The following is a 21,351-nucleotide window of genomic DNA, read 5'->3' on the forward strand; positions in this document are numbered from 1 at the left end:
AGATGAGGGAACTAGGGCCCAAAGAAGTTCTATGACTTTCCAAGATCACCTACAGAATCTGAGTTGGAATATGTTTCAGAACCCACTCATGCCAGCTCTTGCCTGAACAGGAGTCTGTGTTGAGGCTGTCTCTCTCCCAAGACTTCCTTTCTGTACTCATCCTTATTAAATTAAGCCCCTGGTTCTTTTCCCCTGGGGCATGTAAAACTAGGCTAATCTCTTTTCCTATGGCAGATCTTCAGCTACTTGAAATGTCCTACCCTCTATCCCTGCTTCCCTCCCAAGTGTTTTCTTTCAGGCTAAACAACCCCTGTTGCCTCAGTTAATGATTATGTGGTATTTTCAGTCCCACCACCATGACAGATAATAACTCAAACCCAGATCTTTTGATATAATTCCAGTAATTTTTGTTCCATTCTGTGCTGCCCAAACGGTGCCTGAATCATAAGAAATATATGGTGTGAGGTTGAAGACAAAGAAGGGTAAATACATCCTTGGCAAAGTCTTCAAGGTGTACCTCATTCATCTTAAAAGGTGGAAGGATTAGTGAGCAGTTTATTTGATGAGTTTTAAGTTGAGAAAGCTATCTGAAGTTTTGGAACAGGACCCAAGCACCCCCCAACTTGGTATACCCATCGTCCCCACCATGGCCACTGCCCTGCACCGCATGTCCCAGTTTCCTCTTGTCCCTCTCTAGGTACGGTTTGGCCAACAAAAGCGGTATCAGGATTGGTTCCAGAGGCAGTATCTGTCCACCCCAGATAGCCAGTCTCTGCGCTGTGATCTCATTCGCTACATCTGTGGGGTGGTCCACCCATCCAATGAGGTGCTGAGCTCAGATATCTTGCCTCGTTGGGCTATCATCGGCTGGCTCCTGACCACGTGCACGGTGAGGAACTTGGTGGGGCTGGGATTGATGTGGGATAATCCAGGGTGGTAAAGGAAAGTGCCCCAGGCTCCTTCATCTTTGTAACCAGACATCCCATGTCTTTTTAAGCTTCAGGTGTCAGTCTTGGTCCTTTGACCCTTTTGCTGTCCTCATACCCTGCCTCATAGCTTTAACATACTCCTCTTAAGTCGCTCTAAATTCTTCCTCTTTGTTCTTTGTTCCTTTTCACCCTGTCCCACATCATTTCTTAGCTTGTTTCTATCAGTCCTTCCTCTGTCTCTAATCTCTTAGTCTCTTACACTCAGTTTCCTTCCTTTACCTCTGTCACTTGGAACACTAGCTTGCCTGCATTCAGACTTTTCAGATGTACTTGAGAGTACGCTATCCCAGCTTCTCCTTCTGCCATTATTCCCCATTGTTCCTCCTAAGGGTTTTGATTTTGTCAGGTTGAGTTCCCCAATTCACTTACTGCTTGTTCCCTAAGGCATCCTCCTATTTCTGATACAGGAGTCACCTACTCCAGACTCTTCTCTCCAGGTCTCTTAGGTCCTTAGCACCTGTCCTCCTCTTTGCTGTCCTCCTCCTTCTTCCCAAGCACAAGATGTCCCTAATGGGGGCCATCACCTTCCCAGCTTTCTCCCTGAGTCTCTTGATGTGATCTTATTGCTGTTCTCCCGACCACACTGTCCCTTTTTGACAAGATTTCCATATGTCCTTCTTGAGAGTGATCAGTCAGTCTCCTTGCTCCAGTCTCCCCTCAGGACAGCCCTGCTTGGGAGTAAGGTGAAAGGGAGAATCATTGAAGGAAGCACAGAGTGTGCACACGGCCCTGGGAGAGCTCTGAGGTCCAGCTGCTCCTCCTCACCGCCAAGGCGCTGCTGAAGGGCCTGACGACCTTTGTTATATGGGCCTCAGCTCCCTAAGGCACCAAGACCTCAAGGACAGCAGGTCCGCAGATGCCCATGTATTAGTACACATGCCCGGTGTATCCTTGTCCACACACACATGCAGGGGTTCAAGTTGGTTTCCTTGTGTCCTGAGGCCTGGGCCCTGATCTTAGACATCCTGTTGTCTAAGGGGGTGGATCCCCACCTCCAGATGGGGAGAAGAGGGTGTCAGGCTCCCTTCCATTCTCTCCCCCAGTCCAATGTTGCTGCCTCCAATGCCAAACTGGCTCTGTTTTACGACTGGCTCTTCTTTAGTCCAGACAAGGACAGCATCATGAACATAGGTATGTGCCGTGTTATCTCAGCATGCATTGAGGGGTGGGAAGGAGAACAAACAGTTTGTCTAGGAACAATTCCCAGGCCTTTGTCCCTTACCAGCTCTCCCTAGGCCCATTGTGAATGCCTTTAATCCAGCTGAATTGTCATAATCTTCGTTCCTCAAACCCCAGCCTTAGGTAGAGAGAATAAAGAGGAAAAACACTGAGACAAAAACCACTTTCTTCCTCCCACCCCACCCCATTTCAATCCATATGCTAGGAAGATGGGGAGAGAACTGGGGAACTTGGGACCTGCTTCTGTCAGACTTCAATCCCTTGGATGGTGAACATTAATTTGAGAGATTTATTGCTGTCTCTTCTTGGGAAAAGAGAAGCAGGCCCTGACTTGGGGCTTTGGGATTGGGGCCCTTTTTTATCCCCTGACTTTCTAGAACCAGCCATTTTGGTCATGCATCACTCCATGAAGCCCCACCCAGCCATCACTGCCACACTCCTGGACTTCATGTGCCGGGTAAGGAGTTGGTTCTCCGCCTTTCCCCATTCAGTGTGTCTCACCTTTCTGATGCTTTCTCTCCTAGGGCTCCCTTAGCTCTCGGATAGGGAGGGACTCTGGGATTTTCTTCCCAAGATGAGTGAACCCTCTCCCTAAACATGAACTCCTCAGACAAATGCCCTAATGTTCCCAGCTGTCTCAACTGGATGAAGGGGCTGGGGAAAGAGCTCCCTTAGCAGGTCTGTCTCAAATTGCTTCTAATTGGGGGCTTCCCCATTCTGGCTGCTCAGTAACTAATTGGCAGTTTGACCAGGAACTTCCTCTACTTCCCACAGCCATGTTCCCCAATGATCCTGGAAGTCAAAACTAGTAAACTCTGGATCAGCAGGAACTACCCCCAAGAAAGAAAGGAGTCCTGGTTGGGTCCTCCATCTTGCTCTCTTGGGGGCGTAGGGCAGAATTGGAAGAGGGTCCTCGATGGTTCTGTGTTCACGTTCTTTCCGCTATTCTTTCCACCTAGATCATTCCCAACTTCTATCCCCCACTGGAAGGCCACGTCCGACAGGGTGTCTTCTCTTCTCTCAATCACATTGTGGAGAAGCGGGTCCTGGCGTAAGAGACGTGGTGACAATATTGGGAATTGGGATGGGATCACAGTGTGCAGGCTGAGAACATGTCCCTGCTGCCAGAGCCCTGAAAAGGAACACCTAGGAGCTCCCGTTTGCCCTGTGGCAGTGTAGCCAATGGAGGCCTTCCTTCCCTCAACTGCTGGGCGCTTCACCTGCTCCCCTCTCTGCTTCTCAGGGTGCCCCAATACTTGGATCCCCAGGGGTGTAGTCATTGCTGCCAAGTCCTAGGCAGACCTTGTTTCATGTTGATGGTTTTTGTTTGGCTTTTGGTGGGGGTGAAAGGAGCCATCTTAATCTGCTAGTCTTCACTTCTGTCCCATCAGGCACTTGGCCCCCCTGTTTGATAACCCTAAGCTGGATAAGGAGCTTCGTGCTATGTTGAGGGAGAAGTTTCCTGAGTTTTGCAGCTCACCCTCCCCACCTGTGGAAGGTATGGCTAACCCCCAAAAATAGAGAAAAGAGATTATCAGGATTTCTCTTCTAGAGATAATCTGCTTTCTGTTTGGCATGGGTTCTCTGCCTATATCTTCATTGTGCTTCTTCCTCCATCTTTTCTTTCCTTCCCTCTTCACTATCTATCTTGCTGTTTGACTTTCTTTAGTTTCCTTCTTCGCTTTTCTTTGTTTGTATTCTCTTGCCTTTTCCTTGTCAAGCCACTATCTACTGTGTGCACACATTTTCCTCGTTAAGGATCATAGTGTGTCAGTGTCTACTCAGTTTTGCTTGTTTTCCATTCCTCCCTGACTCTCATGGGCATCAGGAGAATGGCCACCTCAAGGGGAGATGTCTGCAGAGTCTTATTTCAGACTCAGTCAGAGGCTGTGTTCTCCCTGCCCCTAGTCTTTTTGGGTGAAGGCTTTCACTGGGGAAGTGTGTTCAGACTGTTTCTCATCTGTTTGATGCTTCCTGCCTCCTTGTTTTTTTTCCTGCCTCTTTATTTTTAACAATCATCTTGGAAAACCTGAGCTGGACACCTAAGGAGCATGTTCCATGCTTGCTTTTTTTCTGGCAAAATCTCATCACCCACCTCAACTTAAGTTGCATGCCTATGGGCACTAATGAGATCAATAAAATGTTAAAATATTCTCTCAAGGAGAATTGCAGCCTTTGATCAGGACGAGCCATCTCTTCTTCTGACACTGATGAGTTTTGGAGGGAGGGAGCCCAATGAGATCCTCAGAGTCTTAAAGACTCGGGCATACTTTTTGTTTTCCTCCTCCAAGTTAAAATTGAAGAGCCAATTTCCATGGAGATGGATAATCACATGTCAGACAAGGATGATAATTGCTATGACAATGCTGAAGCGGCCTTCAGTGATGATGAGGAGGACCTCAACAGCAAAGGTGAGATTAGCAGTGCTTGCTCTTCTTCATCCAGGTTCTCAGTGCTCAGAGCGTTAGTTCATATTATTGCCTGAGAGCCCATGTGCCAAGCAAAGTGCTGGGTCTTGTGGAGAGATACAGCAGAAAGAGGAGACTTTCCCAGTCAGGAAGTTTAGAGTTCAGAACTCTTCATAAGTGTTCAGTTATATTTTCAGCATCTCCTATGGACTGTGTGCTGAGGATACAGAGGCAAAAAGAATAACAGCCTGATCCCAGGTAGTTTACATTCTGTCGGAAAGAAATAACATATCCATTGAAAATGAAGTATAAAAAAAATAAACCCAGTAAATTCTGGGAGTGGGGGGGGATGGAACGTTAAGACTGGCATCTTGAAAGGGATTGATGGGAGCTTTAAAGGAATCTAGGGATTCTATCAGGTGAAAGGATGGTCTACTTTCCAGGGCAGACACCTAGATGGAAAGTAGTTTGTGGGGAGCACCAAGAAGGCAATTTGGCTGGAGTGTGATGTGTAAGGAGATGGCTATGCAGTGAGACCAGAAGGGTGGGATAGAGGTTAAAAGCCAAACTAGAGGTTAGAGGGAGCTATTGGTAGTTCTTGAGCAGGAAAGTGACCTGGTCAGACTTGTTTTGGGAGCTGTATATGGGAAATGCTCTGAAGAGGGGTGACAGGAGGAAGGGAGATCATTTACAAACACAAAGTTGCAAAGGAATTTCAAGGTTTAAAACAGTGAAGGAAGTAATGGTTGGGATAGAAGTTAGAAGGCGATTGTCTCTGGGATTTCCCTTCCCCTTTGTGCTTTCTGCTTGAGTTCTCAAAGGATAGGACCCGCCTTTTCCTCCCCACCAGGCAAGAAGAGGGAATTTCGATTCCATCCCATCAAAGAGACAGTAGTGGAGGAGCCGATTGACATCACCCCTTACCTGGATCAGTTGGATGAGTCTCTGAAGGATAAAGTTCTCCTCCTGCAGAAGGGGAGGTGGGTGACTCTCAGGGCCTGCCCAGACAGCTCAGAGGATGGGCTTTCAGCCCGAAGGTGGATATAGTGGGGTGGAGAAGCCCTGTTAGAGTCTAGTGACAGCTAGTATTGGGGATTTAAGGACTTCAAAAGATGGAATCCTTTATGATTGATGCTGGATTGATGGGGGACCATGGGGCTTGGATCTCCCTCACTCTTGGTCCTCTGCTCCCCAACTTTTACAGAAAAGTTTACAGAAAAAGTTTGTGTGTCTGTGTATGAGGTCTCTGTGAGGCCCTTCCCTCTCTCAAGTCTCTAGTGTTTCCTCTTATTTCTTTACTACAGTGACACAGAGGCTCAGTGTGAAGTCATGCAGGAAATTGTGGACCAAGTCCTGGAAGTAAGTATTTGAGGCCCTCCCCAGGGTGAGTGCAGCCCCCCTTGGCCAAGCAGGCCTCGCAGAGCCCATCCTCTATACCCAGCCTTAGCCTTTGGCCTCCTTCTGCACACAGGGCAGAGGTTCCGTGTCCTTGTGTCTGTAGTGACCCTTTCTTGCCTTGTTTCCTCCTCAGGAAGACTTTGATTCGGAGCAGCTGTCCGTGCTGGCCTCCTGCCTCCAAGAGCTCTTCAAGGCCCACTTCAGAGGAGAGGTGTTGCCTGAGGAGGTCACTGAAGAGTAAGTGAGCCTTGTTCCCCTGAGCAGATCAAGGCATTTGAACCTCAGAACCTCCTACCAGAAAGGTGTTTTGTATCTAATTTATTACTCTATATTCAGATTAATAACACTGTGTATTTGTAATTATTAAGTGCCTGTTAGGCTCAGCATGATGTTGACAAAGAGTCACCACAATCTCATCCCAATATTCCTGGCCTCTGATTTTTGCTGGATGAAGCCAGCCCAGCCTAGAAAAAGAATTCCGACTTCATTTTCACCTTTGACTCCCACCCTGAGAGGGCTGCCATCTTGGCTTTGAAGGGATACAGAGGGCTCTTTCATGAGTATGTCTTGGTAGGGAGTGCTTTCCCCTCCTTTTCCTTCCTTCCCCCAGAAGACTGGATCCTGAGGAGTGAGATTCTAGGAGGAAAGAAAGGGAAGAAATTTTGCTAAAATTTCCTCACAATCTGCCATTGCTGGCTCGGGGGAGGGACAAATTCTGATCTCCTTTACTCCCTATACATTCTCTGACTCTTAATCCCACCATTCTAGGTCTCTGGAAGAATCAGTGGGGAAGCCCCTATACCTAATATTTAGGTAAGTTTCCAGTTCTAGGAGGACCCTGCTTGTCTGCTGGCTCCCTAGTTCTCTCACTCCACCCCAGCACTTCTTGGTCAGGTGGGCTCTTGCCTTAGCACTGAAGTGATGCGGTCCTTGTGGGGAGGAAGCAAGGAATGGCACGGAAGGGATTTCAGGAGATCTTTCATTAAGGCTTCTTCAGCACTGACCTCCTTCCCCTTCCCATCAGGAACTTGTGCCAGATGCAGGAGGACAACAGCAGCTTCTCTCTGCTCCTGGATCTCCTGTCTGAGCTGTACCAGAAACAGCCCAAGATTGGCTACCACCTGCTCTACTACCTACGGGCCAGGTGAGGGTAGGAGGGGAGGTGAAGGAATACCAGCAAAGGCTTCACCCGCCTCCCCTGGTGCAGATCCCTGTTCAGCTTTCCCTTCTGTCTGGCCCTAGAATGGGGGGGAGAAGACCAGAGAGCTTTCCCCTGTCCTTGACCCCAGCCAGTGGCCAGTTTGGCTGATTGTGGTCCTGGCTCAGGCACCAACCACGGGAAGACACAGGGGCGGGGGCCCTTCCTGCCCTTGGCAGCTCCCGGGCATCCGACAGAGATCAAGGTGCACCAGCTCAGATCAAGAGCATCGATTCAGAGAGGACCGGAGGTGGAGCTATTGTGGAATGAGTTTTCTGGATCAGGAATGGCGGAGGTTCCGGGGTGGGACTTTGGCCAGGCTCACATGGCTTCGTGGGTTTTACAGCAAAGCGGCTGCAGGGAAGATGAACCTCTATGAGTCGTTTGCCCAGGCCACGCAGTTGGGTGACCTTCACACCTGTCTGATGATGGATATGAAGGCCTGTCAGGAAGATGATGTTAGGCTGCTGTGCCACCTCACTCCTTCCATCTACACGGAGGTACAACCCACCCACTCCCATGGCCCAGAACCTCCAGGCTTGGGCCCCCTTGGGCCCCTTGGCGTTCCTCTGGTTTCTTGTCCCTTTCCTCTCCTGATGGGTCACACTCAGACCCATTGTCCTCCCCTCCACCCTCTGAGAGCTGGACCACAAAGCTCCCCATCCTCAGCCTCCACCACGGCATCTCTGCTGTCGAGATAGGAGGCTGCCATGGGCCTCCTAAGCCTTGTCCCAGGATCCCTTCCCACTGCCCTCCTTCTAGCCCCAAGGGTGAAGAGCTGCCATTTCCTGGGTTAGGGGTCTTGCACACTTCCATTGGCTCAGTGCCCCCAGTAGACTAGGAAGTCTTTGGGCTCATACAAACTTTTGGGGAACTGGGATATAGGAGAAAGTATTGGCTCTTGGTGGAAGTTCCCTGGAACAGGGAAAAGGGCATAGAGTGTGGGTGCAGCAAGGGAAATAACAGCTCATCCGAGAGTGAGAGGGACCCTTCCAGATTCCCTGTAGAAGACTTAGCACTGCAGAGGAAGCCTTGCCCACCTTGCTCCAACCTGCTGCCCCTCCTTCCCTGGTCTGCATATGAGGTGGAAATGGGATCAAAATTTGATTTCCCTCTGCCCTGGCCCTCTGTGGTTCTTTCTAGAGGAAAAATGCAGCACTTCCTCTTTCCTCTGGACTAGCCAGAAAACCCCGCCGTGGTATTCTTTCTCCTGTCCTCTCCCCTAGCTTCAGATCTCGCTCACCTGACCTCTCTCCATCCTCAGAGAAGGAGATTCCGTCATTGGGAATATTTGTACCAGAATGAAGAAGGGGAGAGGGAACATCTCCAGACCTCTGACTGACACTTCTTTTCTTTTCCCAGTTCCCAGATGAAACCTTGAGGAGTGGGGAGCTCCTCAACATGATTGTGGCTGTGATTGACTCAGCCCAAGTAAGTATGGGTCTTCTGACTTTCTAGGGGTTCAAATGCTAGGCTTCTTTTCTCTTTAAAACACATGCAGACGGACACATGCCCCTGTATGTAGAGAAGCACCAGCTTTCCCCCTCCCCTTTGGGACTGCTGTCGGATGTTCTGAGGCCTGTCTGTAGAGAGGATACAAGAACAAAGGCACTAGGAGATGAAGTCTCAGCAACCCCTCTCTTTTCGGCATCATCTGACACCTGTGTCCCCTCTTTCTGATTGAAGGGTTTTGGAACTATTTGGGGGTCTGCCTCTCTCAGTCGGGCTTAGGCTGGGGAAAGTTGGTTCTTGTCCTTTTTATCACATTCTGTACCCTAAAGTCACAAGGAGGCATAATGATGTTCAGAGTATTTGGGCTCTGTCCCAGGCTGGTACTAATACTCCAGGGAGTATTAGTACTCCATCAATTAGCTAGCCCTTCATGGGGCATTCTTCCTTTTGTCCCTGACACCCAACACTGAACCAGCCCCCTGGTCTACACTGGCTCACGCACGAGCCCAAACTAGATGGTTCTAAGAGTTGGTTCCCTGAGGGTGACTTGGAGCTATTTGTGGGTCATGTGTCACAGTCTGTTTTCGACGTCTTCATCAGGGAGCCACAGTGGGCTTGACATAGGCCAAGACAAGGGGACTACACGTTACAGAGTGACCCTTCTTCCTCTCCCAGCTATGTACCGGTGATAGAATGATGTCATTATCCAGTCCTTTCCAACAGTTACCCTGTTAGGACAGCAGGGCCCTCAGCAACAGTTCCTTCCTTCCCACCCCTGCCTCTTCCCAAACACAATCTTCTACCATGTTTTGGGTTATCTTGTCATATACCACTTCTTCATGCCTCTTTCTCTTTGGGCTCTTGGCTTGCCCTTCTCCCATCCCCCCTGTGAGACTGATGCTAATGATGCCTCTTCTCTCTACCATCACCACTACCCCTTCCTACTCAGCTGCAGGAATTGGTCTGCCATGTAATGATGGGGAACCTGGTCATGTTTCGGAAGGACTCTGTTCTCAACATCCTCAGTAAGTGACCCCACCTGCTGAGTCTCTCTAGAAGCAGACCTGGGATTGGGCAAGATGGCAATTCCCATGGGTCTTTTGATATTGGGAAAGAGGTGGGGAGAAGCCAGGTAGGGTACTAGCTCTTGCCTTTGCCTTGTCACCAAGTCTGTTTCTACTCCACAAAATTGGAAGAATTTGGTAAGTAAAACTTAGGGAATGCAAGCAGTCATTTTAACATGACTGTAAGTTTTGTCTCTCCAGTTAGTGGAATATAACCATAGAACAACTCACACACACACTCTCTCTCTCTCTCTCTCTCTCTCTCTCTCTCTCTCTCTCTCCCCCCCTTTCTCTCTCTCATCCCCCCCTCCCACCCCCTGGTCTCTTTTTTTTCTCTCTCTCTTTGTCTGTCTCTGTCTCTCTGTCTCTGTCTCTCTGTCTCTCACACACATAATTTTCTACCTTGCTGCAGTCCAGAGCCTAGACTGGGAAACTTTTGAGCAGTATTGTGCCTGGCAACTCTTCTTGGCCCATAACATCCCCTTGGAGACCATCATCCCCATTCTGCAGCACCTCAAATATAAGGGTGAGTACATAGACTTAGACTAGAGCTTGAGAAGAGAGTGGGAGTGGAACAATCCAGACATATCCTGGATTTAGAATACTGGGTGACATTTCTGGGGGCTTGGATGGGGCTTCCCTTCCCTTACGTGTCCCCATCACCTACAGTCGTTTCCAAATACCCCTTTACTTTTCGGGTGACTCACTTTTCTTGAGGAATGGGCTAGCTAGAATGTGATGGAGGTGGGACCCAGTGAAGTAGTTGTCAAAATATAGGCCAAAAGTCCAAATTGATTTAATTGAAAAATGAATGGGGCAGAATAGGGTTTTTTTTTCCTTTTCCAAGAACTCCCCTATTTTTTCCTAGTCATAATTGTTGGGATACACTTATTTTGAAATGGATGGATCACTTTCATTCTTTCTCTCCTTTCCTTCCTCCGATTCTTTTTTACCAACATCTAAATTTTCTCCTGCAGAGCATCCCGAAGCCCTATCTTGTCTGTTGCTTCAGCTCCGGAGAGAGAAGTGAGATTCCTACCCTCCAAACTTCATTCTTTATATCTCTGGGATACCTGTCCAAGGAAAAAGGGATTGAGAATTTTTTTTCATCTATATCTTGGGAGTATATCTTGAGGATTAGTGGATTGAAAGGGGGAAGAGTGCCTATCCAGTTCTTTTGGCATGTTTACTTCCCTCCTTCTGTTGGGGATGACTTTTTTCTTCCCCTCCCCCAAATTGCTTATAAACAGGCAAGCTCCCCTGAGATTCCGGTTTCCTCTCCTTTCTCATCCCCTGCCCACCAGAGGCTGTCCTGAGAGGTGGAGACCGGACATCCCTGTTTCCTGCTACCACAGCAGTTCTAATCATTGGTGGCTTCCCCTCTCTCTGTCTCCTTGTCCTAAGGCTAATCCAAGGGGAAGAAGGGTCAGAATGAAGTGTCATTCTGCTTCCCTGCCTCCTGTGCTCCCTCTTTCCCTCCCAAATACCTCTACAACTCCCCTTGCCCAGCATCTTCTTTGGGCAGGTAGCGGGATAGGGGTCTGCTCAGAATGCCCCCCTCATACCATGGAGGCAACAGCTGTAATTAGCATTTCCTTCCTTCTACTTTCTCTTTACGTGGAGAGTTCTGAAGGAAATGGCCTCAGATGGAGAATTGGGGTCTACGCTATACTCTCCCCTGTTCCCTTAGTGTAACCCCACACGGCTCTCCAGGTCCTGTCTCTGCCACACTCAGGATTCCCTGGTGCTCATTTTGGGAAGGCTGGCTTATGCCCTCCCTAGGACTGAGCCCCAGACATCCTTCCCAAAGGGGATCCCAAGGAAGAGTTTGGGGGGGGGGGCAGGATATGGGAAAGGGCACTTCACCCATTAGAGCCAGGAGAGCACATGGTCCGGCTTTCCCAATGTCTGGGTGACTTACCCTCAACTTCCAACTCTTATATCACGGCTTGGATTGGGGGACTTCTGAGCTGTCTTCTGCCAGGCAGAACCTGCATTCTCCCCATGGCTGCCTCTGTCTTACCGAGTGATTTGTCCAGGGTCTTACAGCTAAGAGCCAGGAGGAGACCCCGGCTCCCGCTGTATCACTGACACTTGAGAGGGAAACGGGGAGGGAGAGCAGGTTTGGGAATGAGCTGGTGCTTCCTGAGATTGTCTTCTGACCCCCCTCCTTTCCTGGCCCCTGCTGCCCCCCTCAGACCCAGTGAGGAGATGGTGAAGATGGTCCTGAGTCGGCCTTGCCATCCGGACGACCAGTTCACCACCAGCATCCTCAGGCACTGGTGCATCAAGCATGACGAGCTGCTTGCGGAGCACATCAAGTCCCTGCTGATCAAGAACAACAGCCTCCCCCGAAAGCGGCAGAGGTGGGGCGCTTGGAAGGACCACCCTCCCCTCTTCTCAGAAGCCCCCCACCCAGATGTGGCTCTCCCTGGCCTTCCGGTACTCTGGCCCAGGCAGGCCCGGTGCCCAACACGGGCGGCCTCCATCCCCAGACCTCGGGGGCTTCTCCCCGCTGCCCACTCAGTTAGGAAGCCTGAGAGGGTGCCCGCTTTAGCACCATCCCTAGCCTGGGTGGTGGGGGACCTCTAGTGGTCCGAAGTCACACGGCATCCAGAGCCTCTCTCACTTGGGGAGTCTAGCTGCCCAGCGCTCCCTCTCCCCCTTCCCACTGGGGCCTCCTGTCCTGCTAGGCCCCGGGCTCAAATCTGGCAGAGATTTCCTAGGAGGGTGGCAGCCCGGGCTCCGACTCTCCCCGGGAGGGGCTAACTTTGTGTCTCGTTGCTGCCCAACCTCCTAGCTTGAGAAGCTCCAGCAGCAAACTGGCCCAGCTGACTCTGGAGCAGATCCTGGAGCATCTGGACAACCTCCGGCTCAATCTGACCAACACCAAACAGAACTGTAGGCCTCCCCTGGGCTCGTGCCCTCCTCCCCGGCCTCCCCTCTCCCCTCTGCCCCATTCTTCTCACTTACCCTTCCTCTCCATTCCCCCCATTCCTCTCCCCCCCCCCATTCCCCTTTTCAGTTGGGTGTCAGGCTTTCACCTCATCTGGGACAGGGGTGGGTGAGACCCTCAGAGGGCAGGTTCTCTGACTGAGGGGTCCTTCTTTTCCCTGCTGTCTGCCCCCTGCAGTTTTCAGCCAGACTCCGATCCTGCAGGCTCTCCAGCATGTCCAGGCGAGCTGTGATGAGGCCCACAAGATGAAGTAAGGCTCCTTACTCTGGGGGGAAGCCGGGCGGGGGGCGACGCCAGCTAACTGCAGGACGGTAGACTTGGGAAGGGGCCAGGGAAGAATGGCCGGAGTTGGGTAGTGAATGAGAGCAGGGGCACCTGCAGACTGGCCACCTGGGCTGGGGCTTTCCAGACTTCTCCAGCCTGAGCCCCCACTTCCCTCTCCCAGATTCAGTGACCTCTTCTCCTTGGCCGAGGAATACGAGGATTCTTCCACCAAGCCTCCCAAGAGCCGGAGAAAGGCCGCCCTGTCCAGCCCCCGCAGCCGAAAGAATGCCACACAGCCCCCCAACGCGGAGGAGGAGTCAGGCTCCAGCAGCGCTTCGGTGAGATGCTCGGGGTGGGGCGGGCAATCAGGGATGGGGCACAGGGCTGCCAGGGCCACCTCACAGCTGCCCTCTGTCCCCTTCGGCTTTGTTTTCCAGGAGGAGGAGGACACAAAACCCAAGCCTACCAAGAGGAAAAGGAAGGGATCGTCCGCAGTGGGCTCGGATAGTGACTGAGACCTGCCTACCTTTCCATCCCCCCCGTCCCCCAGGACTTCTTAGGGCTGCCCTCCCCCTTTTCCCTACTGGAGATTCAAAGGTTAATAGGAGCTTGTGGGGTCTGGTCTTAGCTGCCCTCTCCCCAATTTTCACATTGGGGGAAAAGGGGGGGACGTTTTTTGATCTAGTTCAGCCCAAACAGCTGCTGCCCCTTGCTTCTCTGCCGAGCCTGCCCTCCCCTCAGGACAGTAGCGACCCCTTGTCCTATCCCGCCTTCCCCCAGGACCTCCAGGCTGGGCATCTAGCCCTCCCACATGGACACCTGGGTCCCTGCTGAGGCCATTATCCACTCAAATCAGTGATATGTTGTGAGTCCCCAGCTTCCTGCAAAGCTGTTTTAGCAGAAAAAAGTGACTGCCTTAAAGACAGAAGATCAAAATGGAGAGTTTTGAGTGTTCCCCTTTTCAAGCATGTGCTAGAGGCAGGCAGATTTTCCTACTCTTGTGTCTGAATGAAATGAGCATTTCCTCTGTGAATATGGCTGCTCTGGAGCACCAAAGGCTGTGTCCTGGCCTGGAAAGACTCCTAGGCTTCGTCAGCTGGGGGTGAGCCCTGGGAGTGCTGTGTGCTCTCAGGTCTTCCTTAGGTCCCTGGGAGCCCTGAGGAGGGGGCCCGAGGGAGGGGCTTCAGGGCTTGGGTGAGCTAGCAGTCCCTGGGAAAGCGTTTCTCTTGGCCCGCATGTGGGTCAGGCTGCCACCACGGGGAATGCCCAAAGAATTCTAGCTTCTTTGTGTACGTTGCCCCTCCTGGGGCTAGCCGAGGAGCCTCTGGAAGGACTGGGGAAGAATGGTCCCCTTTCCACAGTGGTTTCTCTTCTCCCTTCTCCCCCTCCCTCGGCCAGAGACCTTAGTGTTTTTAAAGGTGTTTTTAAATGACAATAAAACCAATGGGAACCTGTTTTGTACAAAAGCCAATGAGCCCCCCTGCCTCTGGCCCCTGCCAGAGGCCTGGTTTCTTGTCCACTCTTGCCCTTAGTTATCAGGGATGCTCCAGCTTGGTGACCTGGACTCCCGGAGCTGATTCCCAGCTGTTCCAGGTGGTTTCTGGTCCAAGCTCTTGTTTATTCCTATCCACTTCATTCTTTGCAGGCCCTGTTTTGCCCCTGTTGCTTTTCCTCTTGTTACACACTTACTCATCCAAAGAGTAGCCAAGTGCATATTACCTGGGTTGATGGTAGGCCTATGAGGAGTGCACTCAGAAGCTCCAAACGGGCCTTTGGGGGATCCTACTGGAGCGAAAGTTAGACGATGTATTGCTGTCTAGGATGCCTTAGACGTGATCCCGTTAAAATTGTTGTGAGACTTGAAGTCTCCTCCACCTGTGATTCCCTTTCTCCCAACTGAGAGGGGAAGATTGTCCGCCTCTGGGTCATCCTCTGGGTTCTGAGATCCGAGCCGGAGATGGGCCGGGCCTCTACTCCCTTTTCTAAGTCTATAGACACCGGGTTGCCCCACACCGACCTTAGCGAGGTGGCCGCCTGGCACCGCCAAGAAGAGAAATAAAAATGCCTTTGGGCCACTTTAAAGTTCATTCTACGTTGACCGCCGACTAAGTGCCGGAGACCTCGGAGAGTGTGGGCAGCCCGAAAGCCCTTCCAGACTGTTCTTTTCCTTGGAAAGCGATCTCGCCTCGGTTCTTTCCGGCTTTCCTCTGCCCCAGTAGAACGGGGAGGGAAACCACCCCCTGCTTTGCCCCAGTTAGGATTTTCTCCTCGCTGCGGGGAAGGAGGGGCGGGCTGGCCGGCTCTGGGCTCCCTGTTTCGGTTCCCAGCTCACCACCACCTTTCCCCTACTTACTGAACTGAGGCTCCACCCGGCCTGGGGGCTGCAGATGTTGGCAGCTGGGAGGAGCCACAGACAGAGTTCGGATTTGTAGGAGCCTGAGCGCAGAGAGGCGGGCGGGGGGAGGGGAAGAGAGATGGGGATCCCCGGCGCTTTGGGGAATGGAGCAAGGTGGGGGGAGTGATGGACCAAGATGTGGGCGTAGCTGACAGCCCCCGGGGAAAACCAATAGAAGGCACCCCTTAGTGTTTGAGGTGCCAAGTCTCGAGACTTGGGGCGTCTCCTGGAATAAGGCTAGGGTTGCTGGCTGTTGAGAATTTAGGCTGAGGAGGGGGATAGGCTTGCCCATACCCCAGGAGGGGGCACGCCCTGGGCGGGGCATGGAGAGGGGAGGTGGGCGGAGAGTGCTTAGCCGTCCCCCTTCTTCCCTGGCCTAGCTCCTTGTCACTCGGGAGTGTTGGGGATCTGGGACGGGGTAAGAAGTGGGAGGAGAGGGGCGTGTGCCAACGCTGGCGCGCTTTTGGGGAGAGGTATAGTCTCGCCCATTCCCAACTTTTCGGCGAGGGCTTGGGGCAAGACGCGGTCTGAGTTCCGGACTGGGGAGGGGCACCATGGCCGCGCTCCTCTCGCTGCCCCTGCTGCTGTTGCTGCCGCTACTCGTGCTGAAGCTGCTCCGCTGGTCCCGGCTCCGCTGGCTCCTGGCAGATTTGGCCTTTACTGTGCGTGCCCTGCGATGCAAGCGGGCCCTGCAAGCCAGAGTAGCCGCCGCGGCGGCAGCGGACCCGGGGGGGCCCGAGGGCGGCTGCAGCCTGGCCTGGCGCCTCTCGCAGCTGGTCCGGGAGTGTCCCGGGCGCACCTTCCTCATTCACCGCGGCAGGCACTACAGTTACGCGCAGGCGGAGCGCGAGAGTAACCGAGCGGCGCGAGCCTTTCTGCGCGTGAGGGGCTGGAAACCGGACCCTAACCTGGATGGAGGCCCCGCCGAGAAAGGCGCGAAGTGCGCAAGTGGCGCAGGGGCCCCGGGGAGAAGCGAAGCTGAGCCCGCACCCAGCGAAGGAGGGGAACGCGCCCCCCTGGAACCCGGGTCGGTGGTGGCCTTGCTCCTCCCCGCCAGCCCAGAATTCTTGTGGCTCTGGTTCGGACTCGCCAAAGCCGGGCTGCAGGCTGCCTTTGTGCCCACCGCCCTGCGCCGGGGGCCTCTGCTGCACTGTCTTCGGAGCTGCGGCGCTCGCGCCCTGGTTGTGGCGCCAGGTGAGCGCGGCTGGGAGCGGGCGCGAGTCTATCTGGGGCCCGAGCCCGACTGGGAGGAGAAGCGGCGGTACCCACGGCGGTGGGGGGTGGGGGGACTCTGGGATTCGGAGGGGGCGGGGCTGCCCCCGCGTTCCTGAAGAGGAGCTAGGAGTGGGATTTGCCGCCTCCCACCCTCACCTGGGACGGCACTGGGGGGGAGGCGGAGGAGGGGGGGGCCAGGACTGAGCGGTCTGAAAAGCATTGGAGTCAGAAGACCAAGCGGGGCCGCCAGTGGGCTGTGAGACTGTAAACAAGTCACTTCGCTCCCAGAGCCTCAGCTTCCTCTTCTGGGAAAGATGAGAGATGGGGCGGGGGACCTGCCGTCCGCAATTACGCACGGCCCTAAAAGAGCTTCTGTGCCCTTCCCTCTCCCCAAACAGAGTTCCTGGAGTCCCTAGGGCCCGACCTGCCGGATCTCAAGGATTTGAAGCTAAAGTTATGGGCTGCGGGCCCCGGGCCCCACCCTGAGGGCTTCAGCGATCTTCTGGCCGAGGCCGCTGCCCAGGGGGGAGGGCCACTGCCCGGGTACTTGTCAGCTCCCAAAAGCCTTCTGGACACCTGCCTGTACATCTTCACCTCCGGGACCACCGGTGAGCCCCCTCCGCTGAGCGCGGAGTCCGACTCCCAGCGCACGCCCGGCGGAGAGCGAGCGCCCCTGTCTCTCTCGTGACCGGTTTGCCTCCCTCCCCTCCCCCGCCGCAGAGGTTTGGGGGGCTCCCCCCAGAACACGCTCCGGCCCCGATTTCAGTTTCTGCGCGGACTCTCGCTGGGGGACGCTGAGCAAGTCAGCTTACCCTGGGCTTCAGGGAGCTCCCTATGGGGCTCTGGGCAGCCCCCCCCGCCCCCCCCCCGCGGGCAGGAAGTGCGGGAGCTCACGCTCCCCTTGTGGTCTCTCCCCCAGGGCTCCCCAAGGCTGCGCGCATCAGCCACATGAAGGTGCTGCAGTGCCAGGGCTTCTACCAGCTCTGTGATGTCCGCCCGGACGATGTGATCTACCTCACCCTCCCGCTCTACCACATGTCGGGCTCTCTGCTGGGCGTCGTTGGCTGCCTGGGCATTGGTCCGTTCTCCCTCCTTGCCGTGCTGCCCCCTCCTAGTCCGCGTCCTGGGTGCTGGCCAGGGGAGGGCAGGGAGAGCCTGGTCCCGCAGAGGGGCCGTATCTGCGACCTCGGGACGGGTGGGGAAGGCAGAGAGGGATCCCGGGGACTTGGCAGAGAGCGGGGCTAACCAGCCGCACCTCCCAGCTAAGGAAGCCCTGGGAGCCCCGCGCAGAGGAGAGCCCATCTGGGAACATTCCCCGGAGGAGGGGAGCGGGGTGGGATGGGTAGCTAGGCTTTGTGTGCCCAGCGGAGGGCAAGATTTTGTAGGAAAGTTCAGGGAGGGAGTTGGAGAGACTGACTGAGGAGGAAGCGAGGGAAAGGCTTTGTTGAGGTCTTTCACCGAGCCCCTTTTGCAGGAACCCCGCTGGACTCTGGGACAGAGGGAAAGTAGTACCCAGGGAGCAGAGAAGTGAACTGGGCTTCTTTTGCAAGAGCTTCTGCTTTCAGGGTGGAAACAGGAGGCAGAATGAGGCGCTTTCTTAGTCCGGCCTTCTCCCATGACTAGGGGCCACCGTGGTGCTGAAGACCAAGTTCTCTGCCAGCCAGTTCTGGGAAGACTGTCGGGAGCACGGAGTGACAGTATTCCAGTACATTGGAGAGTTGTGTCGATACCTCGTCAACCAGCCACCAGTGCTGAGGGGCATTGGGGAGCATTGGGACCTGGGAGGGGGTATTCTTTCTGGTAATAGGGAACAAGGGTATGGAGACGTGATAGGCCTGGAATCAGAACAGAGATTGGGGAGGAAAAGGAGGGCTGGCGGTGGGAAGGGGAGCGATCAGCAAGTCCTAGCTGGGAGGGCAAGAGGGGAGGCTCTGGGCTTGGGGTGTTGAGTGTGTTGGGGGTGCAATGAGAGTCAGGCACCCCAGGAGAAAGGTGTGAGGGGTTGATGGGGCCGGGGGTAAACACACTCTTTCCTTTGCCCGTTGCAGAGTGAAGGGGATCGTAACCACGGGGTGCGTCTGGCCGTGGGCAGCGGGCTGCGACCAGACATCTGGACCCGGTTCCTACAACGATTTGGGCCCCTGCGGATACTTGAGACGTATGGCCTCACAGAGGGCAATGTGGCCACGTTCAATTACATTGGATACCCGGGTGCCGTGGGGAGGGCATCCTGGCTCTACAAGGTGAGGGCTGGGGGACTCCACAGGCCTCTTGGTTGGGGACGAGTTGCAGAAAGAAATGGGAGAAAGTCTTCAAGAGGGTTTCTATTCCAACTTGTCTGTCCTTGCTTCCCCCAGCTATTTTCACCCTTCTCCTTGATTCGATATGATGTGGCTGCGGGGGAGCCGGTACGGGATGCCCGGGGACTCTGTGTCCCTGTGCCTACTGGTGAGCCCGAGGGAGTGGGGCTGGAAGCAGGCTGAGGAGCATGGGGTTTGTCGGGCAGCCCCCATTGCTGACTCCTCTGACCCCCCCCAGGGGAAGCAGGGCTGATGGTGGCTCCGGTGAACCAGGGAGCACCATTTCTGGGATACGCAGGGAGCCCCGAGCTGGCCCGCGGGAAGCTGCTGCACAATGTCTTCCGTCCTGGGGATGTTTTCTTCAACACTGGGGATTTACTGGTCTGTGATGCCCAGGGCTTCCTACACTTCCATGACCGCACCGGGGACACGTTCAGGTGACTGGCCTGAGCTGCCCCTGATCTCAGCCCAGCCCAGCTCTTAAACCTCAAAGCCTTAAAACCTAACCCGAAAATCCCCTAATCCCTGGGCCTCGACCCGTGCGTTCCTGTAATGTCCCGGAGACTCAACCTTTGGCCGCTGGTAGTCTAATCTGTCTCCTCGGGCTCTGATGTTTGCCTTCAGACCTTTGGTATTTGGTTCTTTGCTCCTCCCTAGGTGGAAGGGGGAAAATGTGGCCACGACCGAAGTGGCTAAGGTTCTGGGAGCGCTGGACATGCTGCAGGATGTGAATGTCTATGGAGTCAGCGTCCCAGGTGTGTGGGTACTGTGAGGGCTAAAGGAAGACCCTGCATTTGGAGCAGGGTCCCTGAGGGCCACGTGACCCCCCAAATGACACGGCTCACTTGCTTCCTCTCCCGTCCATCCAGGGCATGAAGGAAGAGCGGGCATGGCAGCCGTGGTTCTGCGCCCCCATCACACCCTGGATCTCGCCAGGTTCTATGCCCACGTAACTGAGATCCTGCCCCCCTATGCTCAGCCTCGATTCCTGCGGATCCAGGTACTGGACTCCCTCTGCCTTTCCAGTACTCCCCTGAAAGTCCTGGTTTCCATCAAAGGATTCTAGCTCATCTCTCACACAGCTGAGAAAAATTCTCTAGTCTCCATTCTCATCTTTTCTCTCTCAGTCTTCTCTTCTTACCTCAAATCAGCAGGCACATGCTGGCTCCTCCATCTTCCTGTCCTTTTGTACATATATATGTGCATATTTGACAAATATTAAGTTTGGGCTGCATACAGATGCTTATATTAGGTATTGATACACATACATGCAGAAATAGCTAGCACAGGTGCCCAGCCTCTTGGTACTTAGTCTGAATGTCACCTTATACAGAGCTTACTGAACTACTCCTCTTCTGGGCTTCCTTCTCCAGGAGTCTTTGGACACCACAGAGACCTTTAAACAGCAGAAGGTTCGGCTGGCGAAGGAAGGCTTCAACCCAAGCACTGTACATGTGCCTCTCTTTATACTGGACCAGACAGCAGGTGCCTATGTCCCTCTCACACCTGCCTGGTACGACGCCCTCTTGGCTGGACAAATCCGGATCTGAATGCCCCACCAGATAGGCAGACCTGCAGAGGGAAGTGGAGGAGGGAGAGGAGGGAATGGGAAGGGAGACAGGATCTTGGGGTTTGTTTGGGGGTTTTTTTACACTGGGTTTTTAATCAGTATTTTGTAATAAATGGAGTTGAGAATCAATTGATCTTCTGTCTTTATGTCTCCATTTAGAATATAAAGGCAAACTGAACCTTTAGATTGCCCAATTCAACCCCGTTGTGTTAAAGATGATAAACCCAGTAAGATTAGATAATTCACTTGAGATCATATAGCTAGCATAAAGTAGAACCAAGATTCAAACATAGGTATTCTGGTCCTATATCCAGGACTTTTTAAAAATTAAAATGCTTTATTGATGCCTTTTGATTTTACAGCAGCCATTTCTGGATAATAATACTTCCAAACCCACAATTAGACTCTCTGTTCTTGCCAAAGAAAAGGTTAAAGAAAAACAATATAGTGACTTTCAATCTATGAAACATTCTGCCTCAGGCGTTCTCTCCTCTCCCACATCTCTATTGATTGGGGAATCTATTTCATTTATCCATTCTCCAGAACTAAAATGGGTTTTTACAATTACTCAATCTGACTTTCTTTTTAGTGATCTTTTTATTTACATAATTTAGTCACATAAAGTTTTCTGGTTCTACTTGTTTTTGTTGTTAGTCAGTCATGTCCATCTTTGTGACCATACTGTCCATGAGGTTTTCTTGACAAAGGTATTTGCCATTTCCTTTTCCAGTGAATTAAGGGAAACACAGGTTAAAAATGACTTACCTAGGATCACAGAGCTAATAAGGGTCTGAGTCTGGATTTGAATTCAGATCTTCCTGACTCCAGGCCCAGCATTATTCACTAAGCTACCCCTCTGCATGTTTACTTTTATCAGTTCATAGCCTCTTCCCACATTTCTCTGAATTCTTCCATCATCATTCCTTACTGCACGATGATGTTCTCTTCAGTCCTTCTTCGGCT

General features: G+C 53.0%; 2 protein-coding genes across 3 annotated transcripts in view; both read left to right on the plus strand.

The window, feature by feature from the left end:
* Positions 1 to 14,374, plus strand: part of INTS3 (integrator complex subunit 3) — a 36,127-nt gene extending 21,753 nt beyond the window's left edge. For both annotated transcript variants that reach the window (XM_031966602.1, XM_031966603.1), the window contains exons 10-30: positions 698 to 889; positions 2,033 to 2,120; positions 2,546 to 2,625; positions 3,128 to 3,219; positions 3,560 to 3,666; positions 4,460 to 4,579; positions 5,427 to 5,556; positions 5,881 to 5,935; positions 6,108 to 6,211; positions 6,743 to 6,787; positions 6,999 to 7,118; positions 7,519 to 7,672; positions 8,535 to 8,603; positions 9,574 to 9,649; positions 10,101 to 10,214; positions 10,666 to 10,714; positions 11,887 to 12,054; positions 12,489 to 12,589; positions 12,822 to 12,894; positions 13,090 to 13,246; positions 13,346 to 14,374. In XM_031966602.1, coding sequence (XP_031822462.1) covers positions 698 to 889; positions 2,033 to 2,120; positions 2,546 to 2,625; positions 3,128 to 3,219; positions 3,560 to 3,666; positions 4,460 to 4,579; positions 5,427 to 5,556; positions 5,881 to 5,935; positions 6,108 to 6,211; positions 6,743 to 6,787; positions 6,999 to 7,118; positions 7,519 to 7,672; positions 8,535 to 8,603; positions 9,574 to 9,649; positions 10,101 to 10,214; positions 10,666 to 10,714; positions 11,887 to 12,054; positions 12,489 to 12,589; positions 12,822 to 12,894; positions 13,090 to 13,246; positions 13,346 to 13,423 — 2,172 coding nt within the window. In that variant the 3' untranslated portion in view covers positions 13,424 to 14,374. The remainder of the gene's footprint in view (positions 1 to 697; positions 890 to 2,032; positions 2,121 to 2,545; positions 2,626 to 3,127; positions 3,220 to 3,559; positions 3,667 to 4,459; positions 4,580 to 5,426; positions 5,557 to 5,880; positions 5,936 to 6,107; positions 6,212 to 6,742; positions 6,788 to 6,998; positions 7,119 to 7,518; positions 7,673 to 8,534; positions 8,604 to 9,573; positions 9,650 to 10,100; positions 10,215 to 10,665; positions 10,715 to 11,886; positions 12,055 to 12,488; positions 12,590 to 12,821; positions 12,895 to 13,089; positions 13,247 to 13,345) is intronic.
* Positions 14,375 to 15,382: 1,008 nt separating this feature from the next.
* On the plus strand, positions 15,383 to 20,526 carry SLC27A3 (solute carrier family 27 member 3). The gene is made up of 10 exons (XM_031966604.1): positions 15,383 to 16,497; positions 16,917 to 17,126; positions 17,438 to 17,596; positions 18,142 to 18,266; positions 18,567 to 18,761; positions 18,876 to 18,966; positions 19,057 to 19,255; positions 19,476 to 19,573; positions 19,688 to 19,818; positions 20,192 to 20,526. Exons 1-10 carry the CDS (start codon positions 15,858 to 15,860, stop codon positions 20,366 to 20,368), a joined length of 2,025 nt encoding a protein of 674 aa, XP_031822464.1. The 5' UTR covers positions 15,383 to 15,857; the 3' UTR covers positions 20,369 to 20,526.
* Positions 20,527 to 21,351: the final 825 nt, after the last annotated feature.

The sequence above is a fragment of the Sarcophilus harrisii genome, chromosome 4 (genome assembly GCF_902635505.1).
Source record: "Sarcophilus harrisii chromosome 4, mSarHar1.11, whole genome shotgun sequence".
NCBI lineage: Eukaryota > Metazoa > Chordata > Mammalia > Dasyuromorphia > Dasyuridae > Sarcophilus > Sarcophilus harrisii.